The sequence below is a fragment of the Eubalaena glacialis genome, chromosome 17 (genome assembly GCF_028564815.1).
Source record: "Eubalaena glacialis isolate mEubGla1 chromosome 17, mEubGla1.1.hap2.+ XY, whole genome shotgun sequence".
NCBI lineage: Eukaryota > Metazoa > Chordata > Mammalia > Artiodactyla > Balaenidae > Eubalaena > Eubalaena glacialis.
In genome coordinates, this window is record NC_083732.1 from 229,525 (window position 1) to 249,900 (window position 20,376).

At 37.6% G+C, this 20,376-nt stretch overlaps 1 protein-coding gene across 6 annotated transcripts in view; it reads left to right on the forward strand.

Annotated features, from left to right (window-relative positions):
- Positions 1-20,376, forward strand: part of SPIDR (scaffold protein involved in DNA repair) — a 367,405-nt gene that overhangs the window by 137,893 nt on the left and 209,136 nt on the right. For all 6 annotated transcript variants that reach the window (XM_061171846.1, XM_061171848.1, XM_061171850.1 and 3 more), the window contains exon 7: positions 10,117-10,217. In XM_061171846.1, the coding sequence (XP_061027829.1) occupies positions 10,117-10,217 (101 nt within the window). The remainder of the gene's footprint in view (positions 1-10,116; positions 10,218-20,376) is intronic.

Consider the following 20,376-nt stretch of genomic DNA (forward strand, 5'->3'; position numbering starts at 1 on the left):
ACACACATATTTCAATGGAACATAATAGAGAGTCCAGAAATAAACCTGTGCGTATATGGTCAATTAACTTACGACAATGGAGGTGCAAATATACTATGGATAGATGATAGTCTCTTCGATAAATAATGTTGGGAAAATTGTACCGCCACATGCAAAAGAGTGAAACTGGACCCCTATCTTACACCACACACAAAAACAGCTCAAAATATATTAGACTTTAATGGAAGACCTGAAAACATAAAAGTCTTAGATGAAAACATGGGTGGTAATCTCCTTCACCTTGGTCCTGGTGATGAATTTTTGGGATTTAACACCAAAAGCAAAGGCAGCAAAAGCAAAAATAAGCAAATGGAACTACATCAAACTAAAAGGCTTCTGCACAGGAAAGGAAACTGTCACCAAAATGAAAAAGGCAACCTATAAAATGGAAGAAAATGTCTGCAAATCATATCTGATGAGGTTAATATCCAAAATACATAATGAACTCATACAACTCAATAGCAAAAATATCAAAGTCTGATTTTAAAAATGAGCAGAGATTAACCAAGATGGCGGAGTAGAAGGACGTGCTCTCACTCCCTCTTGCGAGAGCACAAGAATCACAACTGGCTGCTGGACAATCATCGACAGGAAGACACTGGACTTCACCAAGGAGGATACCCCACGTCCAAGGACAGAGGAGAAGCCACAGTGAGATGGTAGGAGGGGCGCAATCAGAGTAAAATCAAATCCCATAACTGCTGGGTGGGTGACTCACAGACTGGCGAGCACTTATACCACAGAAGTCCACCCACTGGAGTGAACGTTCTGAGCCCCACATCAGGCTTCCCAACCTGGGGGTCTGGCAACGGGAGGAGGAATTCATAGAGAATCAGACTTTGAAGCCTAGTGGGAATTGATTGCAGGACTTCGACAGGACTGGGGGAAACAGAGACCCCACTCTTGGAGGGCGCACACAAAATAGTTTGTGCATCGGGACCCAGGGGAAGGAGCAGTGACCCTGGGGGAGACTGAACCAGACATAACTGCTGGTGTTGGGGGGTCTCCTGCAGAGGCGGGGGCTGGCTCTGTTTCACCGTGGGCACAAGGACACTGGCAGCGGAGGTTCTGGGAAGTACTCCTTGGCGTGAGCCCTCCCAGAGTCTGCCATTAGCCCCACCAAAGAGCCCGGGTAGGCTCCAGTGTTGGGTTGCCTCAGGCAAAACAACCAACAGGGAGGGAACCCAGCCCCACCCATCAACAGTCAAGTGGATTAAAGTTTTTACGGAGCTCTGACCGCCACAGCAACAGTCAGCTCTACCCACCTCCAGAGCCTCCCATTAAGCCTCTTAGATAGCCTCAAACACCAGAGGGCAGACAGCAGAAGTAAGAAAAACTACAGTCCTGCAGCCTGTGGAACAGAAACCACATTTACAGAAAAATGGACAAGATGAAAAGGCAGAGGGCTATATACCAGATGAAAGAACAAGAAAAAACCCCAGAAAAACAACTAAATGAAGTGGAGATAGGCAACCTTCCAGAAAAAGAATTCAGAATAATGATAGTGAAGATGATCCAGGACCTTGGAATAAGAATGGAGGCAAAGATTGAGAAGATGCAAGAAATGATTAACAAAGACCTAGAAGAATTAAAGAACAAACAAACAGAGATGACCAATACAATAACTGAAATGAAAACTACACTAGAAGGAATCAACAGTAGAATAACTGAGGCAGAAGAACGGATAAGTGACCTGGAAGACAGAATGGTGGAATTCACTGCTGCGGAACAGACTAAAGAAAAAAGAATGAAAAGAAATGAAGACAGCCTAAGAGACCTCTGGGACAACATTAAACGCAACAACATTCGCATTATAGGGGTCCCAGAAGGAGAAGAGAGAGAGAAAGGACCAGAGAAAATATTTGAAGAGATTATAGTCGAAAACTTCCCTAACATGGGAAAGGAAATAGCCACCCAAGTCCAGGAAGCGCAGAGAGTCCCATACAGGATAAACCCAAGGAGAAGCACGCCGAGACACATAGTAATCAAAGTGGCAAAAATTAAAGACAAAGAAAAATTATTGAAAGCAGCAAGGGAAAAACGACAAATAACATACAAGGGAACTCCCATAAGGTTGACAGCTGATTTCTCAGCAGAAACTCTACAAGCCAGAAGGGAGTGGCATGATATACTTAAAGTGATGAAAGGGAAGAACCTACAACCGAGATTACTCTACCCGGCCAGGCTCTCATTTAGATTTGATGGAGAAATCAAAAGCTTTACAGACAAGCAAAAGCTAAGAGAATTCAGCACCACCAAACCAGCTCTACAACAAATGTTAAAGGAACTTCTCTAAGTGGGAAACACAAGAGAAGAAAAGGACCTACAAAAACAAACCCAAAACAATTAAGAAAATGGTCATAGGAACATACATATCGATAATTACCTTAAATGTGAATGGATTAAATGCTCCAGCCAAAAGACACAGGCTTGCTGAATGGATACAAAAACAAGACCCATATATATGCTGTCTACAAGAGACCCACTTTAGACCTAGGGACACATACAGACTGAAAGTGAGGGGATGGAAAAAGATATTCCATGCAAATGGAAATCAAAAGAAAGCTGGAGTAGCTATACTCATATCAGATAAAATAGACTTTAAAATAAAGAATGTTACAAGAGACAAGGAGGGACACTACATAATGATCAAGGGATCAATCCAAGAAGAAGATATAACAATTATAAATATATATGCACCCAACATAGGAGCACCTCATTACATAAGGCAACTGCTAACAGCTATAAAAGAGGAAATTGACAGTAACACAATAATAGTGGGGGACTTTAACACCTCACTTACACCAATGGACAGATCATCCAAAATGAAAATAAATAAGGAAACAGAAGCTTTAAATGACACAATAGATCAGATAGATTTAATTGATATTTATAGGACATTCCATCCAAAAACAGCAGATTACACATTCTTCTCAAGTGCGCACGGAACATTCTCCAGGATAGATCACATCTTGGGTCACAAATCAAGCCTCAGTAAATTTAAGAAAATTGAAATCATATCAAGCATCTTTTCTGACCACAACGCTATGAGATTAGAAATGAATTACAGGGGAAAAAACGTAAAAAACACAAACACATGGAGGCTAAACAATACGTTACTAAATAACCAAGAGATCACTGAAGAAATCAAAGAGGAAATTAAAAAATACCTAGAGACAAATGACAATGAAAACACGACAACCCAAAACCTATGGGATGCAGCAAAAGCAGTTCTAAGAGGGAAGTTTATAGCTATACAAGCCTACCTAAAGAAACAAGAAAAATCTCAAGTAAACAATCTAACCTTACACCTAAAGAAACTAGAGAAAGAAGAACAAACAAAACCCAAAGTTAGCAGAAGGAAAGAAATCATAAAGATCAGAGCGGAAATAAATGAAATAGAAACAAAGAAAACAATAGCAAAGATCAATAAAACTAAAAGCTGGTTCTTTGAGAAGATAAACAAAATTGATAAACCATTAGCCAGACTCATCAAGAAAAAGAGGGAGAGGACTCAAATCAATAAAATTAGAAATGAAAAAGGAGAAGTTACAACAGACACCGCAGAAATACAAAGCATCCTAAGAGACTACTACAAGCAACTTTATGCCAATAAAATGGACAACCTGGAAGAAATGGACAAATTCTTAGAAAGGTATAACCTTCCAAGACTGAACCAGGAAGAAGCAGAAAATATGAACAGACCAATCACAAGTAATGAAATTGAAACTGTGACTAAAAATCTTCCAACAAACAAAAGTCCAGGACCAGATGGCTTCACAGGTGAATTCTACCAAACATTTAGAGAAGAGCTAATACCCATCCTTCTCAAACTCTTCCAAAAAACTGCAGAGGGAGGAACACTCCCAAACTCATTCTATGAGGCCACCATCACCCTGATACCAAAACCAGACAAAGACACTACAAAAAAAGAAAATTACAGACCAATATCACTGATGAATATAGATGCAAATATCCTCAACAAAATACTAGCAAACAGAATCCAACAACACATTAAAAGGATCATACACCACGATCAAGTGGGATTTATCCCAGGGATGCAAGGATTCTTCAATATACGCAAGTCAATCAATGTGATACACCATATTAACAAATTGAAGAATAAAAACCATATGATCATCTCAATAGATGCAGAAAAAGCTTTTGACAAAATTCAACACCCATTTATGATAAAAACTCTCCAGAAAGTGGGCATAGAGGGAAGCTACCTCAACATAATAAAGGCCATATATGACAAACCCACAGCAAACATCATTCTCAACGGTGAAAAACTGAAAGCATTTCCTCTAAGATCAGGAACGAGACAAGGATGTCCACTCTCACCACTATTATTCAACATAGTTCTGGAAGTCCTAGCCACGGCAATCAGAGAAGAAAAAGAAATAAAAGGAATACAAATTGGAAAAGAAGAAGTAAAACTGTCACTGTTTGCAGATGACATGATACTATACATAGAGAATCCTAAAACTGCCACCAGAAAACTGCTAGAGCTAATTAATGAATATGGTAAAGTTGCAGGATACAAAATTAATGCACAGAAATCTCTTGCATTCCTATACACTAATGGTGAAAAATCTGAAAGAGAAATTATGGAAACACTCCCATTTACCATTGCAACAAAAAGAATAAAATACCTAGGAATAAACCTACCTAGGGAGACAAAAGACCTGTATGCAGAAAACTATAAGACACTGATGAAAGAAATTAAAGATGATACCAACAGATGGAGAGATATACCATGTTCTTGGATTGGAAGAATCAACATTGTGAAAATGACTATACTACCCAAAGCAATCTACAGATTCAATGCAATCCCTATCAAATTACCAATGGCATTTTTTATGGAGCTAGAACAAATCATCTTAAAATTTGTATGGAGACACAAAAGACCCCGAATAGCCAAAGCAATCTTGAGGGAAAAAAACGGAGCTGGAGGAATCAGACTCCCTGACTTCAGACTATACTACAAAGCTACAGTAATCAAGATGATATGGTACTGGCACAAAAACAGAAACATAGATCAATGGAACAAGATAGAAAGCCCAGAGATAAACCCACGCACCTATGGTCAACTAATCTATGACAAAGGAGGCAAAGATATACAATGGAGAAAAGACAGTCTCTTCAATAAGTGGTGCTGGGAAAACTGGACAGCTACATGTAAAAGAATGAAATTAGAATACTCCCTAACACCATACACAAAAATAAACTCAAAATGGATTAGAGACCTAAATGTAAGACTGGACACTATAAAACTCTTAGAGGAAAACATAGGAAGAACACTCTTTGACATAAATCACAGCAAGATCTTTTTTGATCCACCTCCTAGAGTAATGGAAATAAAAACAAAAATAAACAAATGGGACCTGATGAAACTTCAAAGCTTTTGCACAGCAAAGGAAACCATAAACAAGACGAAAAGACAACCCTCAGAATGGGAGAAAATATTTGCAAACAAATCAACGGACAAAGGATTAATCTCCAAAATATATAAACAGCTCATTCAGCTCAATATTAAAGAAACAAACACCCCAATCCAAAAATGGGCAGAAGACCTAAATAGACATTTCTCCAAAGAAGACATACAGACGGCCACGAAGCACATGAAAAGCTGCTCAACATCACTAATTAGTAGAGAAATGCAAATCAAAACTACAATGAGGTATCACCTCACACCAGTTAGAATGGGCATCATCAGAAAATCTACAAACAACAAATGCTGGAGAGGGTGTGGAGAAAAGGGAACCCTCTTGCACTGTTGGTGGGGATGTAAATTGATACAGCCACTATGGAGAACAATATGGAGGTTCCTTAAAAAACTAAAAATAGAATTACCATATGACCCAGCAATCCCACTACTGGGCATATACCCAGAGAAAACTGTAATTCAAAAAGACACATGCACCCGAATGTTCATTGCAGCACTATTTACAATAGCCAGGTCATGGAAGCAACCTAAATGCCCATCAACAGACGAATGGATAAAGAAGATGTGGTACATATATACAATGGAATATTACTCAGCCATAAAAAGGAACGAAATTGAGTCATTTGTTGAGACGTGGATGGATCTAGAGACTGTCATACAGAGTGAAGTAAGTCAGAGAGAGAAAAACAAATATCGTATATTAACGCATGTATGTGGAACCTAGAAAAATGGTACAGGTGAGCCGGTTTGCAGGACAGAAGTTGAGACACAGATGTAGAGAACAGACATATGGACACCAAGGGGGGAAAACTGCGGTGGGGTGGGGATGGTGGTGTGCTGAATTGCGCGATTGGGATTGACATGTATACACTGATGTGTATAAAATTGATGACTCATAAGAACCTGCAGTATAAACAAACAAACAAAACAACTAATACTAAACTTTCATTGGGTTATTTGTATGGAAATATGTTAATATAAATGTTTCAGACATTACATGAAATTTCTAAAAATCTTATATGTTCTGGTATAATGTTATAAGTCATAATCCTAGTTATTACTTTAAAATGTATATCTCAGAAATAACTAATTTTCTTGTCAACTGCATTATTATGAACTTTCATCAAATCTTTAACTGTGGTCATTTTTAAGTCTTTTGTCATTTACAGACAGTTCTGGGTGTACTCTGATGCTTTTGTAAATACGTTCCTATAAAAGGGTTTCATCTTCAGGAAATTCATGGAAAAGACTCTGACAAGTACAGGTTTCTGGTACCTGACTGTACTGCTGAACTGAATGAATAAGTATTTTCAGAACTCTAATGAAAAACTGATGAGCTCATAAAAGTGCTAACAAAAGATCAAGATGAAAAAAAAAATTAATTACATGGGACTGAGTGAACTGATGAGGATGAGTATAATTTTTGTGACTTTCTGTTTGAATTTAAAAAAAAAAAGAAAAAATCCCACAAGGACTCAGAGGCAAAGAACATACAAATCAATTTTCACTGCAAAGTAAAGGAGCTGTTACAGTGGAGGAGTACTGGACTGAATGTCAATATTATGACATAGTATGAGTGTGTTTCATGTTTGGTAATTGCAATCATTGTTGCTTTTTTTGTGGTCATCCATGTACAATGCTTGGTGTCAGTCTATTTATCTCTTGTAAAAATAAAATACAGTGTGTGTGTGAAAAAAAAAAAAATGAGCAGAAGAACTGAATAGACATTTTTCCAAAGAAGACCTCCAAGTGACCAACAGGCATATGAAAAGGTGTTCAGCATCAGTCATCATCATGGAAATGCAGGTCAAAACTCATTGAGATACCACCTCACGTCTGTCAGAATGGGCGTCATTGAAAAGACAAGAGATGACAAGTGTTGACCAGGATGTAGAGAAAAGGGAACCCTTGTGTGCTGTTGGTGGGAGTGTAAATTGCTGCAGCTACTGTGGAAAGCAGTACAGAGGTCCTAAGAAAATTAAAAATAGATCTGCCATACTATCCAGCAATCCCGCTTCTGGGAATATATTCATACAAAAGGGGTGCAAACTTTTAGTCATAAAGTGAATAAGTTAGCAGGATCTAATGTAAACATGGGGTGATGGTTATTCAGAACACTGCCTGTACAACTGAAATTTGCTGAGAGTAGAATTTAAATGTTTACATGAAAAATAAAAAGATAAATATGTGAGGAGGTGGATCTGTCAATTGAGTAAATGGGGGGGGTCCTTTAACATGCACACATGTATCCAGTCTCCACAGTGTATGCTGTAAATGCTTACAGATTTATTTGTCAAATATATCTCAATAAAATTGAAAAGAAAAAGAAAACAAAAAAAGAATTAATTTGCATGTATTGTAGTAGAGCCTTCTTGAACTTTTTTTTTTTTTTTTAGTGTACGAGAGGTTTTTTACTAGAATTATGATTGTTGACTAGAGGTCATGGTGTTTCCATTCCTAAGTATGGTGCACCAGCTCAGAATTCCCTGCAGGAATTCTTGGAGCAGAGGTATCCTGTGACCCTATGACTAAAACCAAGGTGGAAATGCAGATTCTCTATTACGGTTTCAGATGCTCCCGCCTGTGGAGAACTGTTCTGCATTCATTTTTACTCTTGCTTTCTACCTTTCATCCTGTAATTCCTGCAGTTTACTTGTGAGATTCTAGGGCTTGGCATTAACTATATACTTCTTTCAGATTGTATTTTGTCTTTTTTTTTTCTTCTCTCTAAAGAAATTTCATAAGATTGAAAACCAACATTTGGCAAATAATTATCTAAATCATTGTGCAAAGAACACAGTGTTTTGCTTTTTTTCTTGTGTTTATTATATTGAGTTGGCCAAAAAGTTCGTTCAGGGTTAGGATTAGTTCTTTAAGTAGTAAGTATTCTTTTTTTTTTTTTTGCGAACTTTCATTATTCTAGTTCAGTCTTTCACAAACATACTATACAGAGTCTTATATGGTATAAAACAAAGGAAAACATCTCTGTCTATTCAATTTAACACAACACCAAAATAAAGCAATTAAGACTTTGGGGAATTAAGTAGTAAGTATTCTTGAAGAGGCAGTAGGTACATCATGAGTCTAAGCTTGTGATCTCTGGGGCCAGACTGCCTGGCATGCATCCAGCTGTGCCCTCAGCAGATGTCTCACCTTCTGCAGTGCTGCACACTCAGTGTCTCTGTTCATCATCTGTAAAATAAAGATGACAGTAGTACCTCCTTTTGTGGTGTTGTTTAGAGGGAGTGTATAAATGAGTTACTTCATGTAAACAGAATGATAAGAAGGGCTTGCGTATATATAAAGTAGAGATTCTTTGGCATATATGTGATTATGATAATTTTTTTTAAATTGCTGTTATATATACTGCTTGCACACACACGTATTCAGAAATAATTAGTGCCTGTAGAAAAACAGCTACCTGTAGGAAAACAAAGTAGTTGGTAATGACAATATATATAATATGTTTTAAAATAAGATCCTTCAATCATTGTGGAAAGAGCATAGGGTGCAAGTAAAAATCTAACAGAATCAGTAACACCAGTGACTAACATTTCTTGAAGATTTACTAAATGCCATACACTGTGCTCAGTTCTTTCTGTTTTCAAGAACTGTTTCCTCATCTGGCTAGTTATACAATATTGGAGAATTTTCTTAACCTCTCTCTAAGCTCTGATTTTATAATGTATGAGATGGGTATTGATATCTGTTCTTTCTACCTCAAAGGGATATTATTAGAATAAAATAAGATAATGTAGTGAAATGATCAGTGAACATAATTTTATGAGATAATACATTGATAAATTATATAACATGTAGTCATAATGGTGATTAACAGCTGATCTTGATTTCTCTTAAGATCACAGATGTGTTAGGAGCTGCTGACTTTTCTGAGTATAGGTAGTTTACGAATTAAAAAAAAGTGTGTTTATATGAATTTATAATTTATCTACCTACCTATCTATCTATCTGTCTAGTCATTGATAGGTCAGGGCTCTTGTGAAGTGCCTGTATGTCCATTGTTATGAATTGTCTTCCTGTCATACATGGAAGTTTTCTTCTTTGTATAATGTTGGTATCCTTGCTGTATGTTTATGATTAATACTCAATTATCTCCATAGGCCAAGTAATGAGCCCATACCCAAATCCTCTTATTTGAGTGTTCTACCTATCAGCAATGTACAGGTTTTATTCTTGACTACAACTCTGAACCCATTTTACAATTATCTGTTTGCCCGTCTGCTGATCAGATTGTAAGGCCCGCCATGACATGGCTTGTTGCCTTCTTCGTATCCTTGGCACCTGGTGCTTGGCTAGGTAGAGCAGGAAACACGTAATCAGGACATATTTATGGAATAAGTAAACTAAGAAAGGATAGTCAGGAAGTCATACTGATCTCAGAGGAGCCTGTATTTCTAAGAATCAGAAAACTGATCTTCCGAGAAATCTTTAAAAAGGAGATTACTAACCTAGAAGGATTTGGCCTCTAGGAAGAGAATGTATTGCCAAACAAGTTAAAATTTGAATGCTTTATTTGTCCCTGATTGGAGGGTATAAAATATAAATGTACCAACTATTCTGAAGCTTTTCTTTTAACTAAGCTTAATACATTATAATTTGTTGAACAGAGGCGGGCTAGCAGAAAGACTAAATGGACTGCAGAATCGAGAGAGATCTGCCATTTCTTTGTGGAGACATCAGTATCTTTCTTACCAAAGGACACTTTCAGGTAAGGCTTGCACTGGCATCTGTGAGTAAAGAAAATGCCAGTTAAAAGTATTTTTACATTAAAATATATGAAGTTGATCATCACTATTTTTACACCTTTTTCTCTAGGTGTCCAACGATCTGAGTGGGAGGGTTCTATATTACACCTTTTTCTTGCTCTGTCCGAGTAGCTTTCAGACTTTTGTTACTGTGACCCACAGTAAGCAGTACATCTTACAGCATCTCCCAGTACACACACGACATTCACACATATCACTCACACACACACACACACCCCTGAAACAAACATTTAATAAACAACACTAAGCTCAGTGATGTACCAAAATCCTAGTCTCACTAAATTGATGCAGGACCCTTCTAATGAGTTGCAACATTACAGTGAATTAACCAAATTGTCAAGCACAGAGCTGAGAGAGTGTCTTCTGGAGGTTGGACTAGAAAAATACCAAGACAAACTAGTGTGCCTGGGTGCCTGGACCGAAGAGAAAAGATGACCTTTTGTTTGGCTCATCGGCACCAAATAGCTTATTTGGAATGTTCCTTATGTTTTCCCTTCTTTAATTTGGGAATAGAGGGTATTCATGGTATTTAATTATACCATGAATAAAAGACAAAAACAAAATAAAACAAAAAACCAGAGCCAAAAATTAATCCATTAATTTGAAAATATGAATGCGACCATCTCTAATAGATTTTTCTGTTAGAAGTCTCTATATTTAGGAATTTGGGTTTTGTTTGTCTCTTAGATGAATTTATTTTTCAGATCTGTGAATCCTCCCCTTGATGTCTTGTAATAAGTTGTGTCTTTTTCTTTACTTTTGATATAACTCATTATAAACATTAATATTTAGGAAGAACATTTCACTATTTGGTGTTTTGTTTCCTGTGTGGCCTGGCAGAAGAATTTTCTTCTTTCCACATAAGAAAAGTTTTTTCTCATTTCTATACGTGTATAGCAACTGAATAAATGAGAGAAAAACTTGCAAATATTAAGTAGAGGTAACTCCCTCTCTCCCCAATCCCAAGAACTAAAATTTAGTAAACAGCTGAAATTCAGTGATGGATTTGTTAAAATATCTCTGTAATTAAACTCTCCAATCCTCTTAATTTCCCTGTCAAAAATGAGTATAACTGTAGACCCTTGCCTTATGAACTGTGCTAATAATAAATCAAACTGCATGGGAAGGATATGCAGCTCTAGCATGGCCCTGGGACTTGATAGACTGTGGAGACACAGAAGCACTGTCATTCTGAGGTTGGTTTCACTGCTGCCGGATCTGGAAGTTCAGAAGCAACCAAGAGCAGCAACTCCTCCTCCCCTTAGGGTGTGGGTGTACCTTTGGGTTTGCACAGTACCACAGTCAGAATCCCATCTTATTCCATTCAGACTCAAGAGCGTTATTGAGCTTTGGTTAATTTTGAATGACCAGGGGACTGTGTCGGGCTTGATTTTTCCTTCTGATGGGTTTGAGAAATCTAGGAGTTAGTAGTAATTTACGAACCACATCTTGGTTTTTGTTCTGAATATTAAGTATAGTGTATCTCACTGAGTCTACCTTTATGTCCCTCAGATATGAGAAATTATGGTTTACAAAATTAATCTGTAATTGTAATAATTTAGCCTGAGGCCTTTCTTCCAAGTTTCTTATATTTGAGGAGTATTATTTAATTATTCCACAGTTGAGAGGGACATGGAGCCTGCTTACTAACTTGAAATATTTGAGTGGATGTCTTCAACATATCTTTCTGCCTTTTTAAAAAAACTTTTCATTTGGAGATAATTGTAGATTCACATTAAACTAATGCCATTCTAAGAAATAACACAGTGGCTTCTTGTGCCCCTCACCTCGTTCCACCAAGGATGACGTTTTTCCTATCTCTAGTACGCTGGCACAACCAGGAATTGATCCAGATACAATTCACCAACCTTATTCAGGCTTTACCAGCTTATGTGCACTTGTGTGTGTGTGTTTTGTTTATGTAATTTTATCACCTGGGTAGATTCATGTGCCTATTACCACAGTCAAGATACAGGACACTCATCATCAGGGTCCCTCGTGCTCCCTTTTAGCCACCTCTTCCCACCTAATGCCTTTCAACCACCAGTGTGTTCACCATTTCCATACTATTGTCATCTCAGAAATGTTCCATAAATGAAATAATATGGTATGTAACCTTTGGGGAATTGACTTTTTTCACTCAACACCATTCCCTTGAGATTTATCCAAGTTTGTGTGTATATCAGCAGTTAGTTCCTCTTACTCTGTGATATGGATGTACCACACTTTGTGCACCTGTGGAGGGACATTTGGACCTTACAAATAAAGGTGCTGTGAACAAGATTTTGAGTGAACATAGGTGTTTAATTTTCTGGTATAAATGATCAAGGGTGCAGTTGCTGGCTGTTATAGTAAGTGCTTGTCTAGTTTTGTAAGACATTGCATATTAATATCAAATATTTCAGTGAGTATCTCTAACACATGTTTCTGGCTTTAAGAAAAAAAATTTTTTAACACCTTTAGTTTGTGGATTTCAACTCTTCTTTTCTTCCCTCATGGATAGCTTACTTTTCTGGGCTGTTTTATAACTCTTACTTATACCATTTAATAATCAGTTTTGTTTACCTTGTTAGTACCTTCTAGTACATTTCAGTATAAAAGACATACATCTCAAGGTTCTTCAAACTTGAGTAAATTTTTATGTGTGCCTGTTTTCTTGGTTTTTGTTGTAGTTGTTTTTTGATACACTCAGGAGAGATTGAGCTTTGCTGTTGAAAGAACAGAGAGAAGCATGTGTACTGCACATGAAGGCCAATATAGATGGGTGTGTTGGATAAAACACAGAGAAGAGAAGGCAGAGGGTAGACCACTCAGGGCTTGGAGGCCACTATTGGATTTTATTCCAGTGTGATGCCTTGCAAATACGCAATTTAAAATATGGCTGTGGAATAGAGAATTGTGATTATAGAAACAAGAGAAAAATATTTCCTAGATTTCTTTTCAGGAACCATTTTATTTCTCTTCTTCCTATTTGAGGGGAAACAGTTTTCCAACACTAGTTTGCCATTTACCTGGATGGCAATGGCCCGTTTCTATTAAGTGATATTCAGAGTATTTCACATGTTTATCATCTCATTTAATCCTCACAGCAGACCTTCCAGTTAGGTTCTCTGATCCTATTTTAGAGACAGAGAGAATCTGGACAGGCAGGGTCCTGTGTCCTGGCTAGCAGGTGGCAGAGTCAGATTTATATTGAACAGTCTCCCTTGGTGGCCCGTGATCGTGGCCCGTCTTGTTCTGGGGAGATTGCTGGGAAGGCAGATCCAGGCACTGAGGACATGAGCCCGTGTTGTGCCCGACTTCTGTAGATGTGAGTGTGATGATTCCTTTGTCTGACCTCCGTTTAGTAACAGTGCAACACATATTTTCACAATATGTTTTATATCTATGTTTTTAAGACTAATAATAGTTACAGATATTCTTGGATAAAAAAAAAACAGTGAACTTCTTATACTGTTCAGGAAGAGTGTAAAGAGAAAAAAAAGAAGAAAGAAGAAGTGAAACAAAAAAAATGATGGGTTTGAGATAAATTATTTTTCACAAGATTTTTGTTCGTAGACGTTCCCTCTAAACTTCAGAAAGAAGAAGGAGGTGGATAAGAAAGGAGGGAAATCAATGAAGTGCAGTAGCATTTACTGTCATCCAAAGCAGAATTCTCTCTGGATTTCCTTGTTCTTCACCTTGCTGCCATTGAACATGTTGACAGTGCTCACTGAGTGCGTGTGTGTGAGCGCTGGCCTGTGAGGACAGATGTGCTTTAGGTTTCTGTGCACGTGTATGTGTTTCAAAAGCAATAAATGTGTCACCTTGAGTTTAGATTGGTGGTATCAGAGCAAAGCATGAACCTAGTTATTCACATTGGCATTAGCATTTAATAGCTTTTGGATTAAAAGGATTTTAATTTTTTTTTACCATTTTGCCACTGAGTCGTGGTCAGCTGAAACTTTGTAAAGTGTAGGCCACAAAATACTGTAAGTGCCTCTGTCTGTGCCTTTTGCCAGCATTGCTCACCAGCATCCTGATACAGCCACATGGGAAATCTTGCGTCCACATACACTGCTAACCAGCCCTTGGGTGTCCCATATAGTTGGCAAACAGCCCCTGTGCGCTCACCTAGATGAAATACTGAGTTTCCTTAAAATATCAGTAAATTCACACAAGGCTGCCTATCTGCCAGAGAATAATTATTTCCTTATTTTTCCCACCGTGATTTTTTCAAAATTACATTCACTACCTTATTGTTTTCCAGTGCCACAGTTTATTACACACTCCACTGCCAAAGCTTTTGTTGTTGTTTTGTGGGGTGTTTGCTTTTTATTTGTTGTTGTTTTCTCCTCCAGAGAACAATCTCTAAATTCAGGGGAGGGGAGAATTTGCTGTTTCTAATTTCTCCTTGGCTTTCTGGATGCCAGACTTGAAAGTTTTTCAGAGATGATGCAAGTAGGTGAGACACTGGAGTTTAGACTGATGTAGATAATGCAAGTGATGGCTCCCACTGAATGCGCCTCCTGTCAGGCCCTGAGTGAGGAGTGCACACAGCTCTCACAGCAATCCTGCGGAGCTGCACTATGCCTTCCAAATCCTAAAGGTATCCAAACATTTTATTTTCTAGTCCCTAGAGTCAGAGATTATTTGTTAAGTGAAGAAGGCTGATTTGGAGGCAGGAGACAGGGCCTTACTCTTTAAATGTTAAGTTTTTCACTGCCTATTCTTGATAAACAAAAGGCTTTTTTTTGGGGGGGGTGGTGTTTAAGGTCACTTCAATTAGCTAATTAAAAGACACTGATTCTGCTTTAAGTTGTATTGTAGAAGGTAAGCAACCAAGCAGTTTCAGTGTCTTTCTCTGTGAAATTGTCATGTACGTCACTTGTGCAGAGGGACATTTTTTATGTGCCCATATTTCTGTGCTAATTTTAGTTATATGAAATAAATGTTATTCTCCCTCACTGCTAATTTTCTGGTGCTTAGAATCTGGTGGTGGAGATGGGATGGTGGCAAGAGAGAGGCACAGGCAAGGAACTGGACAGTTCGTCCTTCGTTTATTCCTTCCACAGGTGTTTATTGAGAGTCTGCTGTGTCCCAGACAATGTACACCATGTCACTACACTCATGGAACTTTCATTGTGTTGAGTGAGATAGATGATAAGCAAAGGAAAAATATAGGTACAGGTTGGCACAGTGCAGGATCTGTGAGGCATTGTGGAGGGGCGCTCTGCTGGACAGGCCGCGGAAGAGAGCTTCACATTTACAGTGGATGCCTCCAGTCTCTGTCTAGTTTCCAGGGCAGAATATCAAAGAAATGTGGCTAAAGAGTTATGGAACCGTGGTTTTGTTACTTATTAATTTTTTCAAGAAAAATTATAATTTAACTGAGATTTTGAATAGCCCATATTTTTCTTGTTTCTATCTTTTTTCAGTTTTATCGAGATAGAATTTTTTTCAGTTTTATTGAGAGATTTTTTCAGTTTTATTGAGATATAATCACTATAAGTGCAAGGTGTAAAGCATAATGATTTGATATACATATATGTATCATCACAAGTTTAATTAATATCCATCATCTCATATACATACAAAAGAAAAGAGAAGGAAAAAATACACTTTTTCCCTTGTGATGAGAACTCTCAGGATCAATTAACAACTTCCGTATATACCACACAGCAGCATTAACTTAGTCACCATGCTGTACATCACATCCCTAGTACTTATTTATCTTAGAACTGGAAGTTTGTACCTTTTGACCACCTTCCTCTAATTGCCCCTTCCCCCAACCCTGCCTCTAGTGACCGCAAATCTGATCTCTTTTTCTATCAGTTTGGTTTGTTGGTTTTTTTGTTTTTGTATGTGTGTTTTTTTAGATTAAAGTGAGATCTCATATAAGTGAGATCATACTGTATCTGTCTTTCTCTGACTTAGCATAATGACTTCAGGGTCAATCCATATTGTTGGAAATGGCAGAACTTCCTTCTCTTTTATGCCTGAATAATAACATTCCAGTGTGTGTGTGTGTGTATGTGATGTATACACACTGGGATATTTTATATATATGTAGTATATAAATATATATGTATATCTCTCTCACACTTTCTTTATCCATTCGTCCATTGATAGACACTTTGGTTATTTCCATATCTTGGCTATTGTCAACAATGCTGCAATGAACATAGGGGTGCAGCTATCTCTGACATCGTGTTTTCATTTCTTTCTGATGTGTTCCCAGAACTGGAGTTGCTGGATCATATGGTAGTTCTAGTTTTAATTTTTTGAGGATCCTCCATACTGTTTTCCACAGTGGCTGCACCAGTTTACATTCCCACCAACGGTGCACAAGGGTTCCTTTTTCTCCACATCCTAACCAGCATTTATCTATCTTCTTGATGATAGCCATTCTGACAGGTGTGGAGTGATAGCCCATTGTGGTTTTGATTTGCATTTCTGTAATGATTAGTGATGTCAAGTATCTTTTCATGTACTTATTGACCTGAATAGCCCATATTTTAAATATTTTTCCACTTGAACAAAATCATTACAATTGAAAGGTTTTTTTTTAAAAGGTTATTATTGAAATTCAATAGGGAGCAGTCTACTTGGTATACATTTTATTCAAGCAGAGAAATATAAAAGTACAATTTAAAGCTTTGGAAAATCTCGGATGCAACAGAGTTTTTATTTGAAGAACCTTTACCATGTGAATATTTGCTTTTCTTAAATTATTATTATTTTGTGTTGAAATATATCACAAAGAAGATAATATAGAAAACATAGATATATACCTTAACAAGTACTTGTAAAGCAAGTATCCCTATAACCATCGCTACTCAGTAGAAATAGAGGTTTTCTGTTAATTTCAGGTTTTTTTGTTACTCACTAGAGAAATACAGTGTATTGGTGCCGCATCTCTTTGTTTTGTCATGACAGGTGGCCTTAATATTTTAACTTGTGTGTATTTGTTTGTTTTACTTTGTCTCTTATTTCTTTCATTCAAACTTTTATTAAGCAGCAAATGTGGGTCCATCACTGACAGCTCTGACTCTCATAATCTTATAATTAATTTTTTCTTGCTTCCTTATTTAAAATTAATATTAAAGATTTATTCTTTGGAAGGAAACAAAAGAGTATTTTATACTTGAAGATGTTTTAATAATGTCTATAAAATTTTACTTATTGAAGCACATTTTGGAAAATCAGACAAAAGAAACAAAGCCAAAGGGAATGAGGGTTACTCCGCCGAGTCTAAAGGAGAATAACTGCCGTGAGTGCCCCTGAAGAGTGTTGGGTTTACACAGCTTCAAGAAAAATGGAAAGATATCATACACTATTCCTTATTCTGATGATTATAATAAAATCTTCAGGATAGTGCTCCTGGGTACTTCTAATGCTTTTAGATTTTCTTCACATTATATAATAGTTTGGAAGTCTTAGTAAATACTATAAAATAAATTGTAGAAAACTGTTAACAAAGGTTATCATTGGAAAAGGTGTTGGGACAGGGTTTTAAAAAAATGTTCCTCTTATAAAAGAAGAAATTTGTTAAAATCAAATGTATTATTTTCACAATTAGAGAAGGGAGGAAAATGTGAAATGGTAGAGAGTTCCACCCTGACTTTTCCTCAAGAAGTAGTAAAATTTTTACCTTTGTGTCAGGATGTGAAAAGTTCAATAACGAGGCTGATTTTTCCAGTGAGACAGTTTTCACAAGGCAGAGTGTTAGTTGGCCCTTGCCCTCGAGCATGGTTAGCTGTGAGCACTCAGAGGCTTGGTTTCCGTCGTCTCCAAGGCCACAGCGGGTTCCCTAGGCATTGCTCCTGGAGCCCTTCTCTCCCTGCATGAACCTTACGTGGGCATTGCTGTGCCCCTGACACACAGGAAGCTTCTAACCTCCAGAGTAGTGGCACCCGTGGAGTGGGGCTCACTCGGACTTGTTGGGAATTCGAAGCCAGAAATCTGGCCCCTGCCTCTTTCTCACTGCTTTTCAGGGGCTCCTCTGAGGCCACGGAGCCCCCTGAAATGGGGTCATGTTCCAGACTCCCCACTTGAGTGGTCAAGAGAGGAAGCAGGAACAGCAGGGCCAGCATTTTCTGTACAGTGACAGTAGTGGAGCAAGAAGAGCCAAGAATTTTGTGGAGATAACGTGTGTGTCTCCTTATTAATTACCTAATTTCTTAATTTCTTTGATGCAGTATTTTCTCATAATTAAAGAGTGTCTTGGGTTAGGAAATGTTAGGCTGATTATTTCTACCAAAGCAAGTTAGTTGGTAAACTAAGATCCCTCAATTACTTGAAAAATAATTGTTAAAAAGACATATGATTTAGTCTAAGTCTTCTAATGTTAAGTGTTTAAAGCTAGGACGTGAAGCATGTGGTTAGCTGTTCATTTAATTTGGCTGATTTTTGTCAATATTTTATGCCTTTTAAATCTTTAGTTTCTGTGGGGACATGGGTTTTTTTTTTCTAACATTTTTATTGGCGTATAATTGCTTTACAATGGTGTGTTAGTTTCTGCTTTATAACAAAGTGAATCAGTTATACATATACATATATCCCCATATCTCTTCCCTCTTGCGTCTCCCTCCCTCCCACCCTCCCTATCCCACCCTTCTAGCTGGTCACAAAGCACCGAGCTGATCTCCCCGTGCTATGCGCCTGCTTCCCACTAGCTATCTGTTTTACATTTGGTAGTGTATGTAAGGGACATGGGATTTTTGACCTAATATGACAAGTTTAAAAACAATGCATGTTTGTTTAGATTTATGAAATGAGAATGACATGAAGCGGGTTGTAGTTTTTTAGTTCAGAGTCTTAGAAAACTCATTTAAAATGTTTTCTTAAACTCCTTGGTCTACCTTACTTAACCACCCTTTGCTTCAAGTGAAGGGACACTGCTTGTGACCTACTCAGTGTGGGTCAGCCCCAGGTTGCTGGAGAGGTTCCGCGCAGTTCCTTTTCTTAACTTCCCCTTTCCTCTGGGTCAAGGGAGCTGCCTCTGGATTATCTCCAGCTCCCCTCTGACCAGTAAAACCAGAAAGCCAATTAGGGCCTAAGCTTTATTTTCCCCCCTTTTTTTTATATCCAGACCCACATTTCGGTACAGCAGTGGTATTTAATATTGTTCTTTGTAGTCATGGGCAGGAGGAATTCACATTAATACTCTTGAGTTATTTACGTCAGGAAACAAACTATGATACTAGTTTGCCCACTGTTAGAGATGTGATTTCATGTCCCAAATGACTATAATTTCCAGTGATCATTTTAAGTATAAGTTAACAGAAGAATAAAGAATTCATATGTGACTTTTTCATAATATCAAGTTATTTCATAATTATGTTAAAAATAATGATGGGACCTGAGGAACAGAGGAAGGGATACTAATACCAAACTCAACTCTCCAGCTAACGTATCTGTCACCCCTTGGCTGCTTCTGCCACATCCATTTTTAATTCTTATGAGTTTTTCTACCTAAAAATATATAAAATGAGGTTTGGTGATACAGCAGAATTAAATGATGCTTTCAGGTTCCCTCTAAATTTATCTAATCTGTGCTTTCTCCATTTCTTTCTACATGAAAAGAAAAACAGTAATTCTACAGATTGTTTTCTGATAGATCTGAGCTTTAAAAGAATCTTCATTTCTGTTTTCTGTTGTAAATGATCCAAAAATAAGACTGCACCGTTAGCCCATTCTAAATGAATTATATAGTGGGTAAAACATGGTTCCCGTTGAATTCCACATGTGGTTCAATGAATAAAAATTGATTCATAGAGTTATATTGGGACCTCATTAATGACGAAAATTATCTATATGTTCAAAATTCTGGTTTTGACCTTTAGAAAAGTGTTGATATTGGCAAGGCAGGCTTTTCTTTGGCTCGCTCAACCAGTTGTCATTTTTATCCTCCAGCCTAGTTCAGTATCGCCCTGGCCTTTGTCCGTGCTGTGAAATCTTGTGTGTGTCATCTTAATCTTTTCACCAGTCTAGTTTTCCACACTCCTTCAGCTCATTTTTACTTTCAAAGTGGTTATAATTTCCACTTGGGACGCTGGTGCCTGAAGGAGCCTGCTTGCAAGTGCAAGCCCAGACTTGACTTTCGTTGTCTGTGAGGGA